Consider the following 23,694-nt stretch of genomic DNA (forward strand, 5'->3'; position numbering starts at 1 on the left):
AAAACTGCATTTTTTATTTTTATTTTTATTTATTTATTTATTTATTTATTTATTTATTTATTTATTTATTTTGCTTAACACCATTACAAATTTATGGGTAAGGGAGCTGTTTTTTCCCTCCTGAGCATCATCTGTATTCACTATATATTTAGACACAAGTGTAGACTTCTTCCTAGGCCTTCTTAACAAAGTAAACATCCATAGCCTTATGTTGTTGGGTTCCCTCCCCTATCCCCTTGTCAGAGACAGTCTTTTGTTCCCACAGGGCCAACAGGCTAAATAGAATTCCCTCTCCCATCTATTGTTCCTTTGCTTTAGTTTTGAAAGAGTGAGTCTATACATGTGTGCACCTGTGCATGCACCCTCATGCCTAATCTGTTGGAGGCTTTTATTCTTCAGAACAAACGCGTGTGTTCCTTTCTAGTGACTTGCTGGAGGCACTGGAGGTGTTGAGCAACCAGCCTAACATCTCACTGCCCACCTAGCTTGTGAGATTGGCAGTGCCCTGGATGAAGAGGGTGCCAATGGCTGGCTGCGTTCTGTTTTTGTTTTTAATTGATTTAGGTCCCTTTGTTCATATAAACCACCATGGGAAAATATTGATTGATGCTGGAGACACTAGAACATTCAAACAAGCATGGGCCAGTGAGATAAGCAGTGTATTCAAACATGCTGGACATACTCTGTTGCAGCTTTACTGATGCATTTCACATTGGTGAAGAACCACTGGGGACCTGCTGGGTGATGGTGGCTTCTTGTCAAAGTACATACATCAAGAAGCATACACAGATCCCTAGTGTGTACTTAATTTTCATAAATTAAAAAGCCTTTCAGCTGCTGTCTTGTGGATTATCTTTGCTGTATATCCATTTACCTAGTGACTTCAGGACTAGAGTTGTTTTTTTTTTTCAAAGAGGTTGTTTTTATTTCATGTGTGTGAGTGTTCTTCATGCATGTATCTTCATGCATGTAGGTCTTTGCACCATGTATGTGCAGTGCCCTCAGATGTCAGAGCAACACTGGAACAGGAGTTAGAGACAGATGTAGCAGGTGGGTTTCTGGGACTTTGGGGCCAGCCTGGTCTACCTAATTAGTTCAGGCTAGCCAGGGCAAATAGTGAGAACCCGATTCAAGAAACTGAAGACACAGGGATTCTTCAGGCAACTTCTCCAGCTTCCTACTTACATCGCCTGCTACAGGAAGCCCTGTAGTGTTGATTTTTCAGATTGGAACATTTATCCAGTCTCCTTTGCCACTAGCTGTGGATACTGCTGTGATCTTATATCTCCTTAGAAAAACATGTCACTACTGTGTGCAAGTGGCCTCCAGCGGGAACTCTGGATTCATCAGTCTTTGATCTTTCTTGGCTCTATCCATGGCTTTCTGAAATGACACGGAGGTGCCTGTCTTTAGGCGTGTATCTGTTCACATCCCCCTGCTCCCTTCTGTTTCAAAGTATTCTAATACCACAGTACAGCCCCTGGGATTTCAGGGCTTCAGGGTTGTTTGTTCTTAGAGTTTTAATATCGAGGTTGCTTACATGTGAGATGTAGAATTTGTCACAAAGCAGAATTTTAGGAAACTTGAAGCAGTCAAGAAAATACTAACAACAGTTTGTTTTGATGCAGTCCATTACAATGCTGAGGAAGAAAATTATCCATTTTACCGGCACTGATCAGAGAAAGCAAGCGAATGCCGCCTTCCTTATCGGGTGTTATATGGTAAGTGTCCCCAGGCCCAAAGGTCAGCAGTGTGCTCAGCGGTCCTGCTTTACAGTCAGGCCTGGTATTTTGAAACTACTCTTTCCTAAGATACTGTCTTGGTTTGTGTCTAGAGGGCATGTGTTTGTTTGCTTTTTGAAAATCATTCACCTCAGGAAGACTTACACTCATGCTGTGCGGGGAGCATGTGTGAGTCTCTGTGTAGAACTTAAAAAGATTTTTTTTTAAGGTTTTGTGATTGATTACAATGGAAAAGGTTGATATCTTTTAGCCTTTAAGGTTAGCGAATATGCCTCCCGAAGCTGCTTTTGTTAATTCATAATTTGTTTAGAGAGTTGTAAAGTCATTTTACTGCAGACCCAGTGTGTGTGTGTGTGTGTGTGTGTGTGTGTGTGTGTGTGTGTGTGTGTGTGTGTGTGTGTGTGTGTGTGTTAGAAGATAGCCTTTGGGTTTCAGATTATCAAGCTTAGTGACGAGCAGCCTTACCTGCTAAGCCATCTCTCCAGATATCTCTATCCTCTTTAAAGATATATTTATTTGTGTAAACATTTCTCTATGTGTATGAGCATGTGTGTATAGCTGTATGACATGTTGGGTGTCAGCGCTCTCTCTCTCTCTCTCTCTCTCTCGCTCGCTCTCGCTCTTTCTCTCTCTTTGCTATTATGTTATCTGCCAGGATCTGAACTCCAGTCTTATGACTGTGCAGTAAGGCAGTAAGAGCTCAAACCACTGAGCCACCACCACTGCTTTGATAGATTTGTTTGCTTACCCTTGTGACCTTGACCCTAGTCTCATGCAGTCTCTTACCCTGGGCTGCATACCTAACAGAGCCTTACACCACCTCATACTCCTTTTCAGTTATCTTCTGTCACACAGTTTGGAGGTCTGTAGTTTACAAAAATTGGGTGTGGAATTAGTTGAAACTGCACCGCAAAATTAGACTCTTTTAGATGTTTAGGGTGTCTTGTTACCAGCTGCCTAGGCCTTTCCGATTGTCTTTTCCTGCTTATGCTCTGAAAAGTAGCAGAGAGAAATGTTTCCAAAAAAACTTAAAGTTTCAGTACTTCATCCTTGAAGGTCCGAGATACAGGAAGTGAATTGTGTCTGTTGAAGTCTGAATTCTTCAGCTGAGTTGTTTCTATCTCTTGGTGTTTCTAATGCTGGCAGCAAGTCCTCAAACAAAAGGGAAAAGGAAAAGAAAAGCTAGAGAACTTGTTGCTCTCCCAGCAGACCTGAGTCTGAGTCCCAGAACCCATGATGACGGCTCATAACTGCCTGCCCGTTTAAGGGAACCAACATCCTCTTTCGGTCTCTAGGGGCACCTGCATGGACATATGCATAGTTAAAAATAAGATAAACCTCATTTTGAGACAGGGTCTCACTGTGTAGCCCTGTTTGGCCTGTAATTCACTTTATAAATCAGACTCAGTTTCACAGAGATTCCCTTGCCCCTTTTTTTCTTTTAATAATTAAAACTTTATAATTGATTTGCAAGAAAAATAATTCATGCAGCAAGAGTTGCCATTTTTAAAGAGAGTGTTGGGGGGGGGAGTGCACATACATCGATGGCATGGCACATGAGTGGAGTTAGAAGACATCTTGCTGGAGTCAGTTCTTCCCTTCTATCATGCAGGGCCTGGAGATCCATCTCAGGTCATAGGGCTTGGTGGCAAGGAGCTTGAGCCATCTCACTGGCGTGACAGGTGGATACCTCAACTATGATTTTGGTTCCGTTATTTGGCCAACTCATCTGGGGAGGGGAAGCCTTGACTAAATGACACCTTTACAGAGAAAGTGACTGCCTTAGTTAGGGTTTTACTGCTATGAACACACACCATGACTAAGGCAACTCTTATAAGGACGGCATTTAATTGGAGCTGGCTTGTGGGTTCAGAGGTTCAGTCCATTATCATCAAGGTGGGAAGATGGCAACATCTAGGCAGGCATGGTACAAACAGAGCTGTGAGTTCTACATCTTCATCTGAAGGCTGCTAGTAGTAGAAGACTGACTTCTAAGAAGCTAGAATAAGGGTCTTAAAGACCAAGCCCACAGTGACACACCTACTCTTCCAACAGGGCCACACCTACAAATAGTGCCACTCCCTGGGTTAAGCATATACAAACCGTCACAGTGACATTAGGATTGTCAGGGTTCATGAAACATTAATGGCACCTGGAGAATCAGTTCTCACTGTGAGAGAAAAACTTCTAAACTGTTCTTGGGGTCTTCCCTTCATACCGTTCAAGAGAAAGCCTGTATGGCCAGGACAGTTCCACCTCAGGGACAGGGTCCATATACGTGAATTCCTAACCAGGCTTCCCTTGGAATCGATCTCTTTCCACTGTCAGATAAAGCTCTTTTGGCCACATTGTGTGAAGCCAGTGACTGCAACTCCAGGGTGGAGAACCTCTCAGAAAACGGTCGAGAGGTACAGTGGAATCCCAGGGTTAAAACATATTTATAAATATGAAGTTGTCTTCCTGTGGAGGTTTTTTGTTTTGTTTTGTTTCTTTTGTTTTTTTTCAAGGCACGGTTTCTCTCTGCAATAATTGTGACTGTCCTGGAACTCCCTTTGTAGACCAGGCTGACCTTGAACTCACAGATCTGCCTGCCTCTGCCTCCTGAGTACTGGCATTAAAGGCTGCATTGCCAGTGCCCCGCATATTCTTCTGTTTTAATTTGTTGGTTCTGTGGATTAAACTTAGGGCTTCCTCCATCTAATCAGGTGTTCCACCATAAAGTGGTACACCTAGCCCATGGCTGGTGCTTTTCAACAGTGAGTGAGAAAGGTAACTTCTTGTATTTGTGGATAATGTCTTGATGTATTTGGTCCATTTTGATGCACCTTTGACTTTGCTAATGGTTGTATTTGGGGGCACAGAACCTTAGCTTTGTTTCTGTGTTTTCATGGTTAATATGTGGATTAGCAGTCCTCTGAGAGGTTTATAAAACCTTGCACATCAATATTGATTCCATGGTTAAGAATTTGCCAGGTGTACTGACTGGTTTTGCGTGTCAATTTGACACAAGTTGGAATCATCAAAGAAGAAGGAACCTCAGCTGAGAAAATGCCTCCATGAGATCCAGCTGTAGGACATTTTCTCAATTAGTCAGTGGTGGGGAGCAGCCCCTCGTGGGTGGTGCCATCCCTGGGCTGGTGGTTCTGGGTTCTGTAATAAAGCAAGTTGAGGAAGCCAGGGGCAGCAAGCAGCACCCCTCCCTGGCCTCTGCATCAGCTCCTGCCTCCAGGTTCCTGTTCTGCTTGAGTTCAGTGATGAACAGTGCTGAGAAAATGTAAGCCAAATAAACCCTTTTCTCATGAGCCTGGTCTTAGGCATGGTGGTTTTGTCACGGCAGTAGAGACCCTGACTAAGACGCCAGGGAAACTGCATTGATTTGGATATTCATCAAGTTTATTACTCTACTTATATAGAAGCCAGTTTGTGGGAAGACCAGAGTTTGTGGTTGTGGCAGGTGTCTTTCAAGCTGCGATGGGTGGGCTAATGGGGGAGCTTAGAGTGTTTATAATGCTTGGTGGGGAAGCAGGAGAAAGACTTCCAATAAAAGAAAGTTATTAATAGTAGAAAGAGTGTTGACATGTAATAAAGACACTTCAAAAGATAAAACACCTAGGTGAGCAAGGCTTCTTTTGTTTGAGCCAATTTAGTTCTCTGGTTAATGTCTCGTGGAGAAGCGTGCTGACCCCCAGGAACGGAAGTCCTGATGACCTTTCCGAGAGTTGTTGAAGTTGGGAGGTGTAGTGTAAAGCCTGAGCAGTAGCGTTGAAGCACACCAAAGATGTAGAAAGAATTTTTCAGCTCAGCATTAGGTGGAACACTTGCCTAGCATGAGAAGGACCCCGAGTTCCACTGCAGGGAAAAAACCAACAGAAAGAAACAGAAGGACCGGGGAGATGCAGCAGTGGGTAGGAGTGCTTACTGAGCACGCGCGAGGATCGCGGTCCTATTCCAGCGCTCATCTGTGAGGAGTGCTTACTGAGCACGTGCGGGGATCGCGTTCTTATTCCAGCGCTCACCTGTGAGGAGTGCTTACTGAGCACGTGCGGGGATCGCGTTCTTATCTCAGCGCTCACCTGTGAGGAGTGCTTACTGAGCACGTGCGGGGATCGCGGTCCTATTCCAGCGCTCACCTGTGAGGAGTGCTTACTGAGCACGTGCGGGGATCGCGTTCTTATTCCAGCGCTCACCTGTGAGGAGTGCTTACTGAGCACGTGCGGGGATCGCGTTCTTATCTCAGCGCTCACCTGTGAGGAGTGCTTACTGAGCACGTGCGGGGATCGCGTTCTTATCCCAGCGCTCACCTGTGACTTGCAGGTTTGCTCTTGGCTTGTTCCCAGTAGCTCATTTCTGAAGTGTCCCATTTATAGTGTTCTGTGTCTACCACAGCTGGTCGCTTCTCTTCAGGTTCATGTGTCCAGGTAGTGAATCTCCCTCACCTGACTGGTTCCCAGAGTTCCCCCCTCTCCCTCTCCCTCCCCTCCCCTCTCCCCCCTCCCTCCCTCTGCCAGATGTCCCACCTTCTAATCCCGCCTCAGCTTATTGGCCATCAGGTTTTTCTTGGCCATGCTTTTCTTGCACAGTGTACAAGAGATCCTCCCTCCACCCATGTACACAACTGAGCAAGCTGTGTAGCCTTGGCCCCAGCACTGAGCAGTCCAGACAAGTGAGCCTCCAGTTCAGAGGCAGCAGATCTCTAAGTTCAAGGCCTAGTCTACAGAGTGAGTTCTGGGACAGCCAGGGCTAAAAAGAGAAACCCTGACTCAAAAAAAAAAAAAAAAAAAAAAAAGAACAAAACAAATATTTATTAGTAGCTACAAAATAATTGTATTATCTGTTTTAAAATTTCCAAACAAGGATCAGTGGGTTTTGAACATACTTGCTCAATATTCTGAAAAACGCCCATCAACTTTTCCTTTAAAGAAGAAAAGATTTATTTTGTGTATATGGGTGTGCTGGCCTTCTGATATATGTGTGCTCTGTGTGTTTGCTTGGTACCTTCACAGGTCAGAAGAGGGTGTCAGAGCTTCTGAACCCGGAGTTCTGGTTGTGAGCTGCCTAATGTGGTTGCTGGGACCTGAACTTGGGTCGCCAGAAAGAGCAGCAAGCTTTCATAACACTGAGCCGTTTTATTTTAAAGATTTATTTTATTTCTGGTGTCTTCAGACACACCACAAGAGGTCATTGGATCCCATTACAGATGGTTGTGAACCACCATGTGGTTGTGGGAATTGAACTCAGGACCTCTGGAAGAGCAGACGGTGCTCTTAACCACTGAGCCATCTCTCCAGCCCCTGAGCCATATTTCCAGCTCCCATGTTTTCGTTTTTGTTTTGTTTTCCCTTAACTTGAACCTAGGACTTAATGCACGATAGTTAGATGCTCTACCATTGAGCTACATTTATATGTATATTTGTGTTATTTGTGTATTTGTATGTTTGTGCATGCCATGGTACACATTTGGAAGTCAGAGGACAACTTTTAAGATGTCCACCACGTGGGATCCAGGGATCCAGCTGAGATTTTCAGCCTTGGTGGCAAGTTCCTTTATCCACTGAGCTGTCTTGCTGTCTGTCTTGAGATCCGCTTTTTAAATTAGAAGCAGTTACCATTCAGCCTTACTGTTTATTATCTGTGGTCATCCTCCTGTTAAGCCTTTCTGTAGGCTGCCTCATCCCTTCCTCAGGTTATACATACTTTGAGGGCAAGACTTATAACATTTTTCTCTGTAAAAAAAAAATAAAAACAAAGCTTCCAAAGTGTAGACTCCATGACACAGCAGAACACTTACCTTGTGGCTTGCAAATTTGCTCTCTTCCATGGTTAATAAATTACTCTGGAAGAGTTAATTGTGGTAACTTGTAAGTTCCCTGGTAAGTAATTTATCATTGTATTTTTTTAAAAGCAGTTCTTACAGTCCTTAGAATGGCTTACCTTGTAAGCATTCATGTGGAAAATTATGGCCTTAATTAATTCCTGAGCCTGTACTCAGCCGTCTGTGAGTAGAATCCCACAGTCTGAGAAGTGAAGCTGAGAACTTTAGGACTTTAATGGTGAACTTTTGGCCCTCTGGTCCATTTGTTAAGGGATTTCATTGTTTTGGACTCTGGGCAGTCAGCTAAAATGGCTTCAGGGCAAGGAACTGGACGTGAAATGGGGCTAAGACTGGAGTCTGGAAGCTGAGCGTCAGATTGATTTCAGTCAGCAGTTCAGTTGGTGCAGACGAGACCATAAGGTAGAGCCAGGTGGATGGTCACAGGCTCTGTCACTCTGTGTAAACCCCTCCTCATGTGTTATAAGAGGCAGAGAGAACAACCAGGCAACTGTAACACAGCAGCCAGGCCCTCAGCTGTTCCAGGGTGGAGGCTGTTGCTGCGCCCAGCTCATGAGGCTCACATCTCTGTCCACTCCAGTAAGCACCCCAGACACTGTGGCCCCTGGGGTTGGCTGAGTGGTATTAACTTTGACCCTTTGACTGTGTGTGATGGTTGTTTGCAGATCTGCTGCTCTGCTCTTCACTTCAGTCCTGGTTTTAGGCAGGATGGTTTGCTGTCTATAAATAAGGGCTGAGCAGTGGCCTCCTATCAGTAACAACAGGGCGATCCCAGATGAACAGCTAATGCCTCCTTTGGAGAAGATCAGCCTGCAAGGGTTGTGTAACTCATGGAGTATTTTTAAATGGTTGTAGTCCTTTCACCCCCACTCCGTGTTTAAAAATTGAGATCACAGTGCTAGGGCTATAGTTCACCTTGACGTACTTGCCTCGTGTGCAGCAAGCCTTGGGTTTGATTTCTAATACTGAGTAAACCTGGTGTGATGTACGTGCTTTCAATCCTTAACTCTTGGGAGTCAGAGACAGGAGGCTCAAGCATTCAGCCTAGGCTACATGACACTCTGTTTTTAAAAAAACAAAACAAAACAAAACAAAAGATCTTTCTTTTTTTAAAGAAAAGATCTAAATGCACTGAGCATGGTGGCATAAGCTTTTATTAATTTCAGCCCTGTAAAGGTAGGAGCAGGTGGGTCTTTTTAAATTCCAGGCCAGCCTGGCCTACACAGCAAGTAATAGGCAAGCCAAGGTAACATAGTAAGATCCGCCTCTAAAGACAAAAACGAAAGTCAACATGACTAAACAGTTCTATAGACCTGCATGGAACTGTCAGAAAAACAGATTGGAGAAAGAATCAAGAGTTTTGCTTTGTTTTTGTGTTTTAAACTGTAGCAGTGTTCAGGACTTACATCCAAGCCCAGCTCACTCATTTTTACAGACTGGCTTCTGTAGAGAGGAATGTTTAGTTGTTTCTTGTTTATTTGGAGGCAGTGTTTCTCTGTGTAATAGCCCTTAGCTGTCTTAGAACTCACTTTGTAGACCAGGCTGGCCTCAAACTCAGAGATCTGCCTACCTCTTTCTCCTGAGTGCTGGGATTAAAGGCATGTGATGCTGTACCCGGCTGGTAACAAGGTATTTGATTTTCAAGTTCTATACCTAAAGTAAGGACAGCTATAATGCATTAAGTAAAAGTAACAAAGCTAAGCCCATCTGATGTCTTTTTTTTTCTTTGTTTGTTTGTTTGTTTTCCCTTTGAAACAGAGCTTTGTAGCTCAGGTTGGTTTCAGACTCTGCATTCTCCTGCCTCAGCCTCCTTGGTACTAAAATAACAGGCCTGTGCCATCAGACCTGGCAATCTGATTAGTTTTAAAAAATGAGTTAGGGGCTGGGCTCAGTTGCTAAAGTAGTTGAGGATTTGAGTTTGATTCCTAGAACCCATATACTGGGTGTGGTGATAGGCACAAAGTCACAGTGCTGGAGGTTGGAGATGGAGGGTTTCTGATCACAACTGTAGCCTGACTGAGCTTCAGGACAAAGAGAGACTCATTTCAAAGGAGGGTGACACCTGAGATTGACTTCCAGCTTCCACTCGTGCATACAGCGTTCACACACATCAAAAGAAAAACCCATTGTGAAAGTTTTAGTTCGTCGTTTTGTGAATCTGAGTTGTGTATATTCTGCTTCTGCCTACCTTTTAGCAGCTGAATGTGTACTTGTATTGATTTTGTGCACATGCTGTGGTAATTTGGAGACAGTTCTGTTTTGTTTTTGTTTTAAACTCAGTCAAATTCTTGGCATAGGAAAGACTGTGTCATCTGGCTGACATGTGAAAATAGTTACAGGAGCTTTTAAAGGCTGCAAACATTGTGACATTTTCTGCATAAAGAATATTTGCAAATAGTTTATTGCTTTCTCCTGTGGCTATGTTGGTTGTTGGGACCCAAATGCCTTTTGTTGTTCTTAAGTCTGGCTCAGTAACTGGTGTTCTGTTTGGTCTCGACACATTATCAGAGCCTCTCCTAAGTGTGCAGATGAAGCTTCAAAGCGTGTATAAGAACAGAAATAAGAAACACATGTTTAGTTGGGTTTTTGTTGCTGGAGGCCAGGCTTGTCAGAATTAAAACCATGTAAGATGGAGTAGGGATGCTTTTCTAGGTTGCAAGTCCTTCTGTCACTTAGGAGCACCTTCCAGTGGTTTCCATTCCAGGACCACAGGCTCACAAGACCCAGAATTGTTATCAAAGACCTAAAACAACAACAACAACAACAATGTGAAACTGTCTTTGACCCTCATGTTTGGTTTGGCTTTCTGCTTGTACCAGAGAGCTGAGTTCTCCAGCTGGCTCTGTGCTCCTGGCCTTAGGCTTTCTGCTTCATTTTCCAAGTAGCCGGAGCTGCAGTCTCTGTCTGTCTGTCTCTCATTCTCTAACGTTAGTCTTCTCTCCCCCTCACACCACCTGCATGCACACACACACACACGCACGCACACACACACGCACACACACGCACACCACCACCACCACCATTCTTGTCTGGCTGCTGTTCATTGATTTAAAACAATCTTGAAAACCCTACTGTCTTAAGTATTTCCTACAGTATTTTTATGTATATTTATTTCACATGCTTGTACTTCTTTATCTATGGAGCCCAGACAACCACTTCTGAGATTTAGTTCTCTCCACCTTGTGATTACCAGGGATCAAAGGCAGGCTTTGTAGCCAGCATTCTCACCTGCAAGACCATCTTGCTACAGGTACTTAATTTTTCCTTTGTGATTTCTGTTTCTGCACAGAAATGAGTAGTCACGTCACATCTCTGCAGTGGTCATGTAATTTTTCAGTTGTTTTGCTTATCTGGTTTTATAAACTGAGTTGTTTTCCTTCCTGTCGAGTGTGTTGCTGCATGACCTACAAGTCACCTCTAGAGTTACCTTACAGTAAATAACCAGGTTTTGGCAAATATTTATTTATTCACTTTATATCTCAATATCCGCCTCCCCTGGCCCCATTTGTGTGCATGCTGGGTGAGCACTCATTCAGCTGAGTTAGATCCCCAGCACTATTCCCTTAGTTCCCTTAGGTTAGGAGTTGGGAGTTGCTTCTCTTGGACGGGTCAGGTTCTCAGTTCCTGGTCTTTAGCTTTCTGGACGATTGTCTCCAGAGGTGGCTCACACACATCTCCAGCAAGCCACTGTTGGACTTGAGCAGGAGACACTCTTCATTGTGTGATCTGCTGAGGATTGCCCCAAAAATGATGGTTTATTTTCCAGAATGCAAGATCTCAGGAAAAGCAAGACAGACACATTCTCCATTACCTCATCCCAAAAGTCCCAATCTGTCGGGTTATTTCCCCCCTCCTTTTTAAACATTTATTAAAACTTACTTGTTTATGTGCACGGGAGTTTTGTCTACATGTCTGCCTGTGCATCACATGTGTTCAGTGCCCTTGGAGGCCAGAAGATGGTGTCTGATCCCCTGGGATTGGAGTTAGAGACCATTGTGTGGCACCAGTGTAGGTTGGGAGAAAAACCTCTGAGAGTGCACTTGAGATCTGGTTCAGATGTTAAGAGCACTGTCTGTTCTTTTAGAGGTGCGGAATTCAATTCCTAGCAACTACATGGTAGCTCATAACCAGCTACCAGTATGATGCTCTTTTCTGGCATACAGACAGAACACTGTATACATAATAAATAAATGAACAAATTATTAAATCTTGGGGATGGCAGAAAACCTGGAAGTAAAAAGGTTCTCTAGGAGAGTAGCTTCTAACCACTGAGCCAGCTTTTCAGCCCTACACTCCTGTCACTTCTGTCATTTCTGAGAGGACAGGTTAAAGGTGGAAACACAAGGAGCTAAGGTTCTTTGGGACTGTCTTGGAATCTGGCTGTCATAGTAGCTAATCTTTTTCTTGGTAATCATCTGTTTCCTGGCTTCAAAATAGCACCATGACATTCGAGTGGGCATTCTGTATACATAGCTTCTGATAAAAATATCCTGAAAGACTTTGCTGAGGCATTTCTTGTGTCTAAATAAGCAACAGCAACATATTATAAAATTGTGTTGATTTAGAGGTTGCTAAACTGAGCACTTGTTTTAGTATAGAAATCACTTAATAAGATTTCTCCTAAGGACCACATTGAGAATAGCTTCACTTGGAAAAGTCTTCTCATCAAAAAAATGAATTGCTTTGAAAACAAACACTGCAGATATTTTTTAAAAAGATTTATTTCTGAAAATGAGCGTGCCTTTAATTCTAACACTTGGGAGCCAGAAGCAGGCAGATCTGAGTTCGAGGCCAGCCTGGTGTACAGAGCAAGTTCCAGGACTGCCAGGATTACACAGAAACCCTGACTTGAAAAACAAAAAGTATAAGGGTTTGCCTGCATGTAATTATGTGCACCACACCACATGCATACAGTGTTTGTGCGTGGAGTGCATAGCGGGTGTCAGATCCCCGAATTTAGTTATACGTGGTCTTGAGCTACCAACTGGGAACTGAACCCAAGTCCTGTGCAAGTTCAGCAACTGCTCTTAACCACGAACCATCTCTCCAGCCTGCTAACAAATATTTAATACTTATGTACAGAGGTTTACATTAAATCTCTTAAGTTTCTTTCAGGGTTAGGGTTAAGTCTTAACTATTTTTTGTATAGTCATTCCCCAAATAGATTTAAAATGCAGTTTTTAAAAATTCATGGTTAGAATCTGGAGTGTTCTCTCACCGCCCATAGGAAAAAATTGCTGTACTGCTCTATTTTTTGAATTGAACTTGTGTTCTAAGACTAACCCACAGTTATTAACGAATTAAAGGCTATTTTCTTTTGAAGTTCAGAAGGAAGTCAGGACACCACCATTTTGGTATTAAAAGAAACCAAAAAGCTACATTCTTTTTTTTTTTTTTTTTTTTTTTTTTTTCTATTTTTCGAGCTGGGGACTGAACCCAGGACCTTGTGCTTGCTAGGCAAGCGCTCTACCACTGAGCTAAATCCCCAACCCCTAAAAAGCTACATTCTTGTGGAATAAAAATTGCTTTAAATTGTTAAGGAAAAAAATGTGTATAGTTCTGTATAGAGAAGAAGGTGGAAAGCTAAGAAATTCTGAATAAAGGTTCTCTGGATTTCATTTGAATTATGTGTATATGCACACACGTTCAGGAATACACAGCAAATCCAACTCCTTTGCCTTATTGACTTCCAGGTGCTTTGATTTACGTATTTGTTCAGGTGATTTATTAAAGAATATACTGTCTTAGAAGGTTTTTTTTCCTTCTTGACAGTTCTATTTATTATAACTCTTAGTAACCTTCAGGAAATCTCTTGTCTAAAGTGTCCCACGCATTCAGGAATTTTTATAGTCTGATACCTGATTTGATCATTAATGAAAGTTGCAGTGAGTTCTCTATATAGAGTGTTCCAGGCTAGCCACATGGCTACATGGTGAACTCTTATCAATAAATCAGTTAGTAAGTCAGTCAGCCACAGGGCTACAGATGAACCCTTATCAGTCAGTCAGTCAGTCACTTAATCAGGCCAGCCACAGGGCTACATGGTGAACTCTTATCAATTAGTCAGTCAGCCAGTCAGTCAGTAAGTCAGTAAGTCAGTCAGCCACAGGGCTACAGGTGAACCCTTATCAATCAATCAGTCAATCAGTAAGTCACTTAATCAGGCCAGCCACAGGCTACATAGTGAACTCTTAATCAGTCAGTCAATCAGGCCAGCTACAGGCTTCATGGTGAATCTTTATCAGGAAACCTTTATCAAGGAAGGAAGAAAGGAAGATAAACAAGCAGTTGTGATGAAATAGTAGCTCTGATCATCACCCTCTTGTTACCTGAAAAGGTGATAACTGTCCATTTGAAAGAAAGATGTTGCCTTTCCTAGGTTCGTCATGTTTGTGAGTCTCTGGTATGGCTCAGTAGGTGGCATCATCAGTTTTCCATTGCTTTGGGCTCTTTACATACGTCCACCAAGGCTTTTTACTCCAAAGACAGTACAAAAGAACCCAGATGACCATGGGCTAAACCTCTCCAAATTTAACCAAAATGCCACCCACCCCCACCACCGTGTAAGATGATTATCCTAGGCACTTTGTCACAGTGATGGAAAGTGAACTAACACAGATGCAAATTGGGGCAAAGCCTAGCACAAAATTGTAATTTTCAGCCATAAATCTGTGGCCTTCCATGCACAGCCAAAGCTATATATCTTCTAGAAGTCCACTGGGAAGTTGCAATTCATGGGCTGGAGAGACTCCCAAGAATACAGTGACATGCACATAAATGCTGAAGTTTTCAGGTCTTATCTTGGCCTTTATTTTTGTAGCCAATAGGGTCAGTATTGGAAACAGTGACAAGGCCCGGCTCTCATGCAACCAAAACCTGATTTTGACTTAAAATTATTTTTTCAAAGTCACTTTTCGCTTGTTCAGTTGCTGCTTACAGTTTTGTTAGCAGGTGATCCACAGGAAGAAGTGGCATTGTGGCAGGGCTTTTAAATTTAGCTTTGGGTTTTGGTTTCAGAGGGCTTTTTCGGTTTTTTTTTTGTTTTTGTTTTTTTGTTTTTTTGTTTTTGTTTTTAACAGAATGGAGAAAAGGTAAGATTTATTAGAGTCATCGTGTGTTAGTCAACTTTCTAGTACCGAAACATACCTGAGATTATACCTTGTGATGAGGAGAGCTTCATGGTGGATTGTGCTTTTGCATTTATGTCTCAATTATGTGTTCAGTTTGTGCTGGGGCCTGTGACATGGGGACAGTGCATTAGGGCAAGGAACATGTGGTGGGCAACCTGCTTACCTCATGTCTATTCAGAATGGTTGAAAGAAGAAACTGCCAAGTCCCAAAGTCTCCTTCAAGGACACCCCCAGTGACCTAAATTACCCTTTGGCCTCCTCCTCCATGACAACAACATGAAGACCAGATTTTAATACCCACGCCTGTGGAGGCCATCTCAGATCCACATTAGAGGAGTGGTTAGTCTGAGCAAAGGGAAGGAGACACCTGGAGGGTGTAAGGGTGTTCCAGTTTCATGTTTTACTTCTGTTGCTGTGGTAAGATCTCAACAAGCAATTTAGGAGAGAAGGTGCTTACTTGGCTTACAATTGCAAGTTCAGTCCATTCTTGAGGGGAAGCAAAGGTAGGAACTGCTATCACATCCACAACCAAGAGCAAAAAGGAAGAAATGCCTGTCTGCTTGCTCTCAGCTAACTTCCTCCTCTCTTTCACTGTCCAGGAAGCCCTCCCTAGGGAATGGTTATCTCCCATAACAGGTTGGGTCTTCCTATAAATTAACAATTAGCATAGTCTCCCATTGGCATGCCTCTCAGCAAGAATCTCTTCCTAGGTGATTCTAGGCCTTGTCAACACTAACCAACACAACAGAAACAAAATAAAATATAAAATAAAGTAAAATAAAATATTTTAAACAGGTTGGATTTTTAAATTATGTAGTTATTTAAAAGATTTATTGATTTATCTTATTTATATGGGTGCACTGACTTCACACATACCAGAAGAGGGATTCAGATCCCGTCATGGACAATTGTGAGACATCATGGGTTTGCTGGGAATTAAACTTGGGATCTCTGGAAGAGCAGCCTATAGCCCTAAATTCATAGTTTTTATGAAGTAGTGTATCATTTTTTTCCTAAATAAATAATAATAGAACTGTTGTTAGGCTCTACCTTAGGGATGCATGTGTTGAATGAGTCCGATGAGTTGAATGAGAGTATAGGTGATATTTGTAAGTTGGTTTGTTTTACTTGAAAACTTGATAATTTAGGCAATTATGTAATTAGGTAAGACTTAACATATTTCTTAGTTAGGTGCCAGTGGCACAAGCCTTTAATCCCAGCACTCGGGAGGCAGAAGCAGGTGGATCACTCAGTTCAAGGTCAGTCTAGTTCCTGGACATCCGGGAAACACATTTCTTTATTCTTGGGATTGATTTACATTTCGCTGGACCTTTTCCTACTGCTACTGAGGGTAAGTAAATGTTTGAGCGTTCTGTTAGGTAGTGTATCTCTTTTTCCATTGCTGTGACTAAATATCTATCAAGAGCTACGTAAAGGATTAATTTTGGCTCATGATTGAAGAAGGTGAGCCTGTCATGGTGCGTTCATGTAGGACGATGTGACTGGGACTCTTCTCAAATGACAAAGATGCAGAGAACAGGGAATCTTGTCTTGTCCCCACTTTGCCCTGTTTGTTTGATTTAAAACCTCAGCCCATGGGAGGGCAAGTTGTTTATCTTTAGTTAAACCTCTCTGGAAATACCTTCAGACACTCACAGAAGAGCATCTTCTAGATGATTCCAAATGCAGTCAAGTTGACAGTGAAGATTAGCCATCACAGCTCTTGTTTGTGGAGAGTAAATGGAATAAAATTCTAGTAAGAAACCGTTTAGACCATGGGAAAACAGTCCATTTATAACTGTTAAAACAGAAAATAAGGACTGGAGAGATGGCTCAGTGGTTAGGAGCACTGACTTCTCTTCCAGAAGTCCCGAGTTCAAATCCCAGTAACCACATGGTAGCTCAGAGTCATCTGTAATGGGATCTCATGCCCTCTTCTGGTGTGTCTGAAGACAGCTACCGTTTACTTATACATAATAAATCTTAAAAAAAAAAAAAAGAAAATAATTGGAGTGTTGTCTAGAAACTGTCAAATCTTTATAATTAGTTCTAAATGCCCTTAGTAAATGTTTTTAATCCAGTGATAGGCTTACATTTAAATCAGCTACTTATGAACTATTTTAAGTTTTCCTTAATTTCATAAGTGTTCTCTCTGCAAACCAGATAAACACCAATCTCAGTCAGATAGGAATGGTTTATTGAACACACACCTGATACTAATCAGATCATGGATGTAACTCAGAATTATCTGGGGCAACAACAACAAACATTTCTCAGGGCAGGCTTATAAAGGAAAAAACCGGGGCTGGAGCAATAGCTCAGTGGTTAAGAGCACTGACTGTTCTTTCAGAGGTCCTGAGTTCAAATCTCAGCAACCACATGGGATCACAACCATCTGTAATGAGATCTGATACCCTTTTCTGGTGTGTCTGAAGACCGCGATTGTGTACTTATATATATAATAAATAAATAAATCTTTTTAAAAAATGAATGAAAAAAAAAAACACAATGAGCTCATATGCAGGAAGTGCTGCCCGGTGGTCAGCTCTGACTGAAGACATTTTAGACATAAAAGTTCATATTGGCCTTTAATTTGATGGGTCCTACGAAAAGCTTTGTGGAATTCCTTAAGATTAACAAACCATATACAGAACATACAGAACACAACAGGGGATGCGGTCAGCGTGACCCTGCTCTGTGTCTCGTTTTATCAAATGTTTGCATATTACAGCAACAGTATGGTTAGCCGGCAGGCTCGGAACAGCTGTGCTGGGGGTGCAGCCCTCAACAGTGAGTACACTGAGTTCTACACAATGGGCAAAACCTTAGAGCCCATCTATGCTTGCATCGGGAGTTAAGGAATTGAAAACTAAGCCTTCAGAATCGGCTTCCACATACAGTATTAAACACTGGAGATAAGCTTGGCTCATGCCTTTAGTCTCAGCACTGGGGAGGGATGAGGGAGGCAGAAGCAGGGGAATCTCTGAGTTCGATGCCAGCCTGGTCTATAGAGTAAATTCCAGGATAGCCAGGAGCTACACAAAGAAACCCTGTCTGGAAAAACCAAACCAAATGAAACAAAAACAAAACAAAACAAAACAAAAAATAAACCAAAACAAAAACAAAAAAATAAAAAGAATTAGCTTGTAGTTAACTTGGTAACTTTTTTATTTCCCCTTTTATGCCATGTCTTGTGCATTGCTGAGCCTGTGCTGTGCTGCTGAGCTGCAGTTTTAACCTAGATTGGAATTTTACTATTGTAATTAAAAATATATTTTCTATAGGTCAGCATTGGAATAATTTGGGCCTCTTTGTGTGCCTAACTGGAAGGGAGTGGGAAAGCTGGAGAGATGGCTCAGTAGTTAAGAGACTGGCTGCTTTTGCAGATCTGAGTTCAATTCCCAACACCCGAATGGCGGCTCACACTGTCTTTAACACCTTCTTCTGACCTCAGCACTGTATGTACACAGTACACAGATATATATGGAGGCAAAACACTCCTAGCATAAAATAAATAACTTTTAGAAATAGCTTGGGACCAGTGAGATTGGTCAGCAGGTAAAGCCACTTGCCGTATAGGTCTGGGGACTTAGAGTATGGTCCTTGGAACCGACGTGGAGGAAAGGAGAGAACCAACTTCACAAGTTGTCCTGTGACTTCCACATGTGTCCTGTCGGCCATATTCACAAGTACTAAAGTAATAGTAACAACAACAACAATACTAATTCGAACCCCTGCTTTTGGGGTTCCATTTCACCCCACTCCAGTTCGCAACTCCACCTCCACTTGTCCACTCTGAGGCTGCTCATGAAGGGAAATTTAAAGCACGTCACTCAAACATCTAGATCTGAAAAATGTGCTTTTAAAATGCTGCACTTAGCACAGGTCGTTTGAAGTGTTGGTGTGGCAAAGAGCAATCTCTGGCAGGTTGAGACAAGCAGTTAACTCATGGCTAGGATCCCGTGAGAACTTGGCTCTGTTGATTGGCTGCAGCTTGTGCAGAAATGGCTTCTTGGTGACAGAACTATGTCATTGAGGAGTAAAATGCCCTTTTCTTTTCTTTCCAAATGCAGGTTATATATTTGGGGAGGGCACCAGAAGACGCGTATAGAACATTAATCTTCGGGGATACAGCCTATATTCCTTTCAGGTAAACATGCAGGTTACGTGGTAGATGTTCTTGACGAGACTCTTACCAGGAACCTTTTGGTGGTGATTCTGGGAAAAAAAAAAAACCAAAAAACCCAAAACCAGAAAGTAAAGCCCCGACAGGAAGGCATGTCAATGATGTGACACCTAGGAGTCTTAACAGTTACATTGTTGGAATGTTGTCACTTCTGTCTTCTGTTTGGTAGACACTGGTGACTACATACACACACCCACACATGCGTGCACACCATTTCTGTTATCAGAATGTCAAATGTCTTCTGATTTTGCCTTCTCTTTGAAATGGTAGGGGTGGAGTAGAACTTTCCAGAGAACCAAGCTGTGATGTAACTAGGGGAGGATCCTCATGGTACTGTTCTCATTGCTACCCCTGTGCAACTGACCAGGGAGTTTCCCTACCCAGCAGGAGGAACTTTATGGGACAGCACCTGACCCCCTTTTCCCAGGGGCGCAGCCAGCAGAGGTGGTGGGTGTGGCTGGGGATGTAGACACACCTGCAACAAAGCCTGTCCGGCAGCTTTGTGTGGAGGAGTCAGGCTTAGATGCTCCTGCCTGTGAGGATCGCAGCCTCGCCTCCTAACTAGTGTGATGATCTTGAAAGAATTTTAAAGGAAAAAAAAATGTTTAAAAAGCTATGAGCTGATTAATCCGGTGTCTTATAGATGAACTCCGGAGTATCTTCCTAACTGAAAACAGTCTCCTCAGATCGTTCTGTGGAACCCTCTCTACTCCTTGAAACAGGGCTTCCATTGTTGGGGCAACGTTCAGATTCCAGTGGAGTGGTAGCTGAAGGCCGTGACTGAGCCAGTGTTCCTTCCTTGTTGCCTAGCAGACTACCCCAAGTGTTCTGTGATGTGAGGTGTGTAGGAAGAGAGAGGGCGGTGCTGAGGTGAAGTCATCTTCTCCACTCATCTTCTCAACTTGTAACAGCAACCAGTTGTGTCTGTTAGAAGCAATTTTGCATCTGTGAACCCAGAGTGAACATCCCCAGCACATGGATCTGCTGTGACAGCACAGCGATGACCTCTTTTGGAGAGTTCTCTCCAAAGGGATAAGTTCTTGTTGCCATTCTCACAGCTTAGAACACATGGACTCCTAATGTAAACAGGCTTACTGGCCAGAATGTAGCAGCCTCAAGCCCAGTTCAGCTAGAGCCTCCCAGGATTTCCTAATTTCCTTGTTCACATTTTATCTTTATTTTATTTTTTTCAGATAGACTCTTACTATGTAGGCCTTGCTTTCCTGGAACTCTCTGTGTAGCCTAGGCTGTCCTCAGACTCAGATCTGCCCCACTTCTGCCCCCTGATGGCTGAAATTAAAAGTGTGTGCCACTGCCAAGGACCAGCCTCAGTTGGAGAGGGAGTTCTGAGAGGAGGGATGTCTAGGAGCAGCAAAGATGACTGGTCCAATCGTGATCCAAGTGATCCAAGCTTGATGGCCTTTGTTCTGCTGAGACGGCTTTCCAGACACCCCCTTCTCTGTGTTCTTCTGCTGTAGATAGATTTTTGTCGCTATTCTAAAAACTCAATGGTTGAGACAGCTAACTTTCTGCTCAAGACTGCTTTCTCTGCTAGAGAAATTCTAAAAGCTCTCTGGATAGCTCATGAGTTTTCTGGCCAAGGTCAGAAAAACCACTATAAAAAATTCTTGGATCAACTCAAAATTCTAAAAGTAATTCTTGGGTTTTCCAATCAAAATCAGAAGCCAGAAAATGTTCTAAAAGAGCTGTGTTCACTCTTCAGAGAGTCTTCTCTGGATAGCTGCTAGAAAAGTATGAAACATTCTAAAAGAGCTGTGTTCATTCTGCGTGGAATTTCCAACTAAAGTCAGAAATCCCATTAGAAAAAAATTCTTGAAGGGCTGTGATCTCTCTCCAGAGATCTCCAGATAGCTCAGCTCTTGCTAGGAAAAAATTCTAAAAAAGAATTGCTGTCACTTTCTGGTAGCTCATCTCCTATAGACTCTAAAAGCTCACTCTTATCAATTCAGTTATTCCAGGTTCCCTCTTAACCATCCCACGAATCAGCATTCCACGACTTTAGCCCCTTGACTCTTAGGGAGAGACAGCGAACATAAGCACAGACAGTAAGTTAGCTGTGTGGAGCCCAGCCCTGGAATCACCATTCTGACCACACCTGGACCTAAATTAGCTCTGTCCCAGGCTGACCCTGAACGCAGGAATCTGCCTGCATTTATAAGCATCTTTCTGATAAGCTGGGTCATAGTGCAGCTGCCACTGTTCCTTTAGATCTGTGATGCCCCTTATGCAGTTTGTATCGTGTCTTTATATTTTTGCATAGTTGAGAAATTGTATTTTTAAACTCATGTTTTTAGAGTTCTTTTCTACTGCCTAAGGACTGTTCTGAAGGTCCCAGTGTTTACCATTTTGCCGAGACATTAGCCACATCTTTGCCTATGCTATCTTTTATCATGGAGTCATTAATATTGAGTGGACATGCCTCAGAGTAATGTGAAAATATGCACGTTATTATACAAACAAGCATTCATGGAGGCCCACACTTGCTGGCCCTGTCTCAGGGACAGGAACCATGTTATTCTGTCCCTACCAAGGCCATGCTGGACTCCGCAGTATCACCCTGCCCGGCCTGTTTCTTTTCCTTCCTTCCTCCCTCCCTCCCTCCCTCCCCTTTCTAACTTCCATTCCTCCTGCCCTCCCTTTTGAGACAGGGTTTCTCTACAGCTCTGGCTATCCTGGAACTTAGTGTGTAGACCAAACTGCCTCAAACTCACCAAGTTCCACCATTCTCTACCTTGCTAATGCTGGGGTTGAAGGTGTGTACCATCGTACCCAGTGTCCTATGGTTTCTTATTAAATCCTGTCACTCACTTTCTATCTTAAGGAAATAATCTAAAGGAGCACACTTGTCTTACTGTTGTCTGTGGTAATAATGTTCTGCTTCTTAGCTTTGTACGTTTTGTGTGTGCCTTTCTTTTCTCTTTGATTGAGAGTTTGCATTGTCCCCTGACCCTCTTTGTTTCCACCTCTCAAATGCTAGAGTTATAGGTGTGCACCACCATGCCCCATCACGTGGTTGTCAATAGCTTACTTTTGTTATCAGTTAGAGAAGTGACTCTTACCTTTGCTGCTGCTATGTCCTTTACAAACTTGAGCCTTATTCTGAAGAAAAACAGCACTACCTATCTGCAGGGATTATGAGCCCAAAAGAAAAAAAAACAAAAACAAAAACAAAACGCCTGCCCACATACAGAGTTTGCATAATATCCATAGCCCTTTCTTTCCTTTTTTAAAAAATTGATAAATACAATTTGGAAGAAAACACTGATGTTAACATATGCATTGCACATATGTGTGTGCAGTGCTTAGAGATTAGACTCAAAACATCGTACAAGGGCACACCCTGAACCACTAAGCCTGCACCCCAGCTCAAAACACTAACTTGTACAGCCAAGACTTACATATGTGTGTGTGTGTGTGACTACCACACTTGAGGATATCAGGCGTGGTTATCACATCAAAGATCCCCTCCTGCTCTGTGCACGTCATCATCCTCCCACAGAGACTGTTCTCATGCTACCTTTCCCTGTTACTTGGGCTTGTTTGTTTTGGAACTTCCTGTGTCTAGAAACCATCTAATAAGCATCAGGATGACTCAGTGGTTAAAGCACTTTATGTGCAGACCCAGGGACTAGAGATTAGATCCTTCACAGCCCATATAAATGGTGGTTGGGTATGATAGCCCAACTATCATTCCTACCTTGGAAAGCAGAGACAGTGTATCCCTGGAGCAAGCCAGTCATATTTGTGGGCTCTGGGTTTGTTGAAAGATCTTGCCTCAGTGAATAAGGTGCAAGAACAATTAAGGATGATTCCTGATTGCTCTGGTGGGAGGACTGGGGTATGCTTGGAGTCTGGATCTTCATGAAGCTAAGCTTGTATGTTCAGATTCAGTAAAGCAGGCCTTGAGCCATCGTTATTCTTGAAGAAATCCATGCATCAAATTCTTTGCATGGTTGACTTGGTGTGCCTTTAACTAGGTTAACTAGGTTGGAGAATTATTGGCCATGTTCAGAAGTCAATGGTAGTAGTTAACAGTTACTTTCAAAGTCATGCATTACTATTGTTTGAGATGTCACTCTCTTTCTGTTGATTGCTGATAGGACCAGTGCAGTCTTTGAGTGGAACTGTCTGTTGGGTAGTTAGGAGCTTGTTCAGATGTGGAGTGATTTTACTGGATGCTCCTGTGATTTTATTGGAATTCTAACCCTTAAGAATTAGGAAAAAAAGCCACCTAGTTAAATTATTCAAACTTCCTACTATAACTATAGGAGCAGAATGCTTGTTTCTATGCTGAACAGATCACTGAAGCAGAGTGCATTTGGTTTTTAATTCTAGTCAGCTTTGCATTGGGTGAGTATGTTGTAGATCATTAACTGAGTAACGCTTTGGGCATTTCAGAGATGCTGCCTATGGAAGCTGCAGTTTCTACATTACACTTCTCGACTGTTTTCATGCAGTAAAAAAGGTGAGTGTCTTGAGGATGCATTCTTCTACACAGGGCTGTTCTTTCAGGTATGTAAGGTCAGAAGTATTCCATTCCTGTTAACATAAAGTGACTCCAAACCAATAAATAACTCATTCTGAATTTCTGATTGATTGGGGTAGAAAAGGCACTTACAGACAGGAGACAGACAGGGATGGTCACTCAGTTGGGTGAGCCCTTGCTTAGCATGTGGGAGTCCAAGGGTTTAATACAGCATCACAAAAACGAGGCACAAGAGAGTTAAGTTTTGGTTCTAGAACAGTGTTAGCTTTGAGTGTGCCTCACTTAAAGGAGAAAAGTTG

General features: G+C 42.7%; 1 protein-coding gene across 7 annotated transcripts in view; it reads left to right on the plus strand.

Annotated features, from left to right (window-relative positions):
- Cdc14b (cell division cycle 14B) overlaps positions 1-23,694 on the plus strand; it is a 78,650-nt gene that overhangs the window by 31,184 nt on the left and 23,772 nt on the right. For all 7 annotated transcript variants that reach the window (XM_032884219.1, XM_032884216.1, XM_032884217.1 and 4 more), the window contains 3 exons: positions 1,629-1,721; positions 18,776-18,852; positions 23,308-23,374. In XM_032884219.1, the coding sequence (XP_032740110.1) occupies positions 1,629-1,721; positions 18,776-18,852; positions 23,308-23,374 (237 nt within the window). The remainder of the gene's footprint in view (positions 1-1,628; positions 1,722-18,775; positions 18,853-23,307; positions 23,375-23,694) is intronic.

Source organism: Rattus rattus, chromosome 14, assembly GCF_011064425.1.
Source record: "Rattus rattus isolate New Zealand chromosome 14, Rrattus_CSIRO_v1, whole genome shotgun sequence".
Taxonomy (NCBI): Eukaryota; Metazoa; Chordata; class Mammalia; order Rodentia; family Muridae; genus Rattus; species Rattus rattus.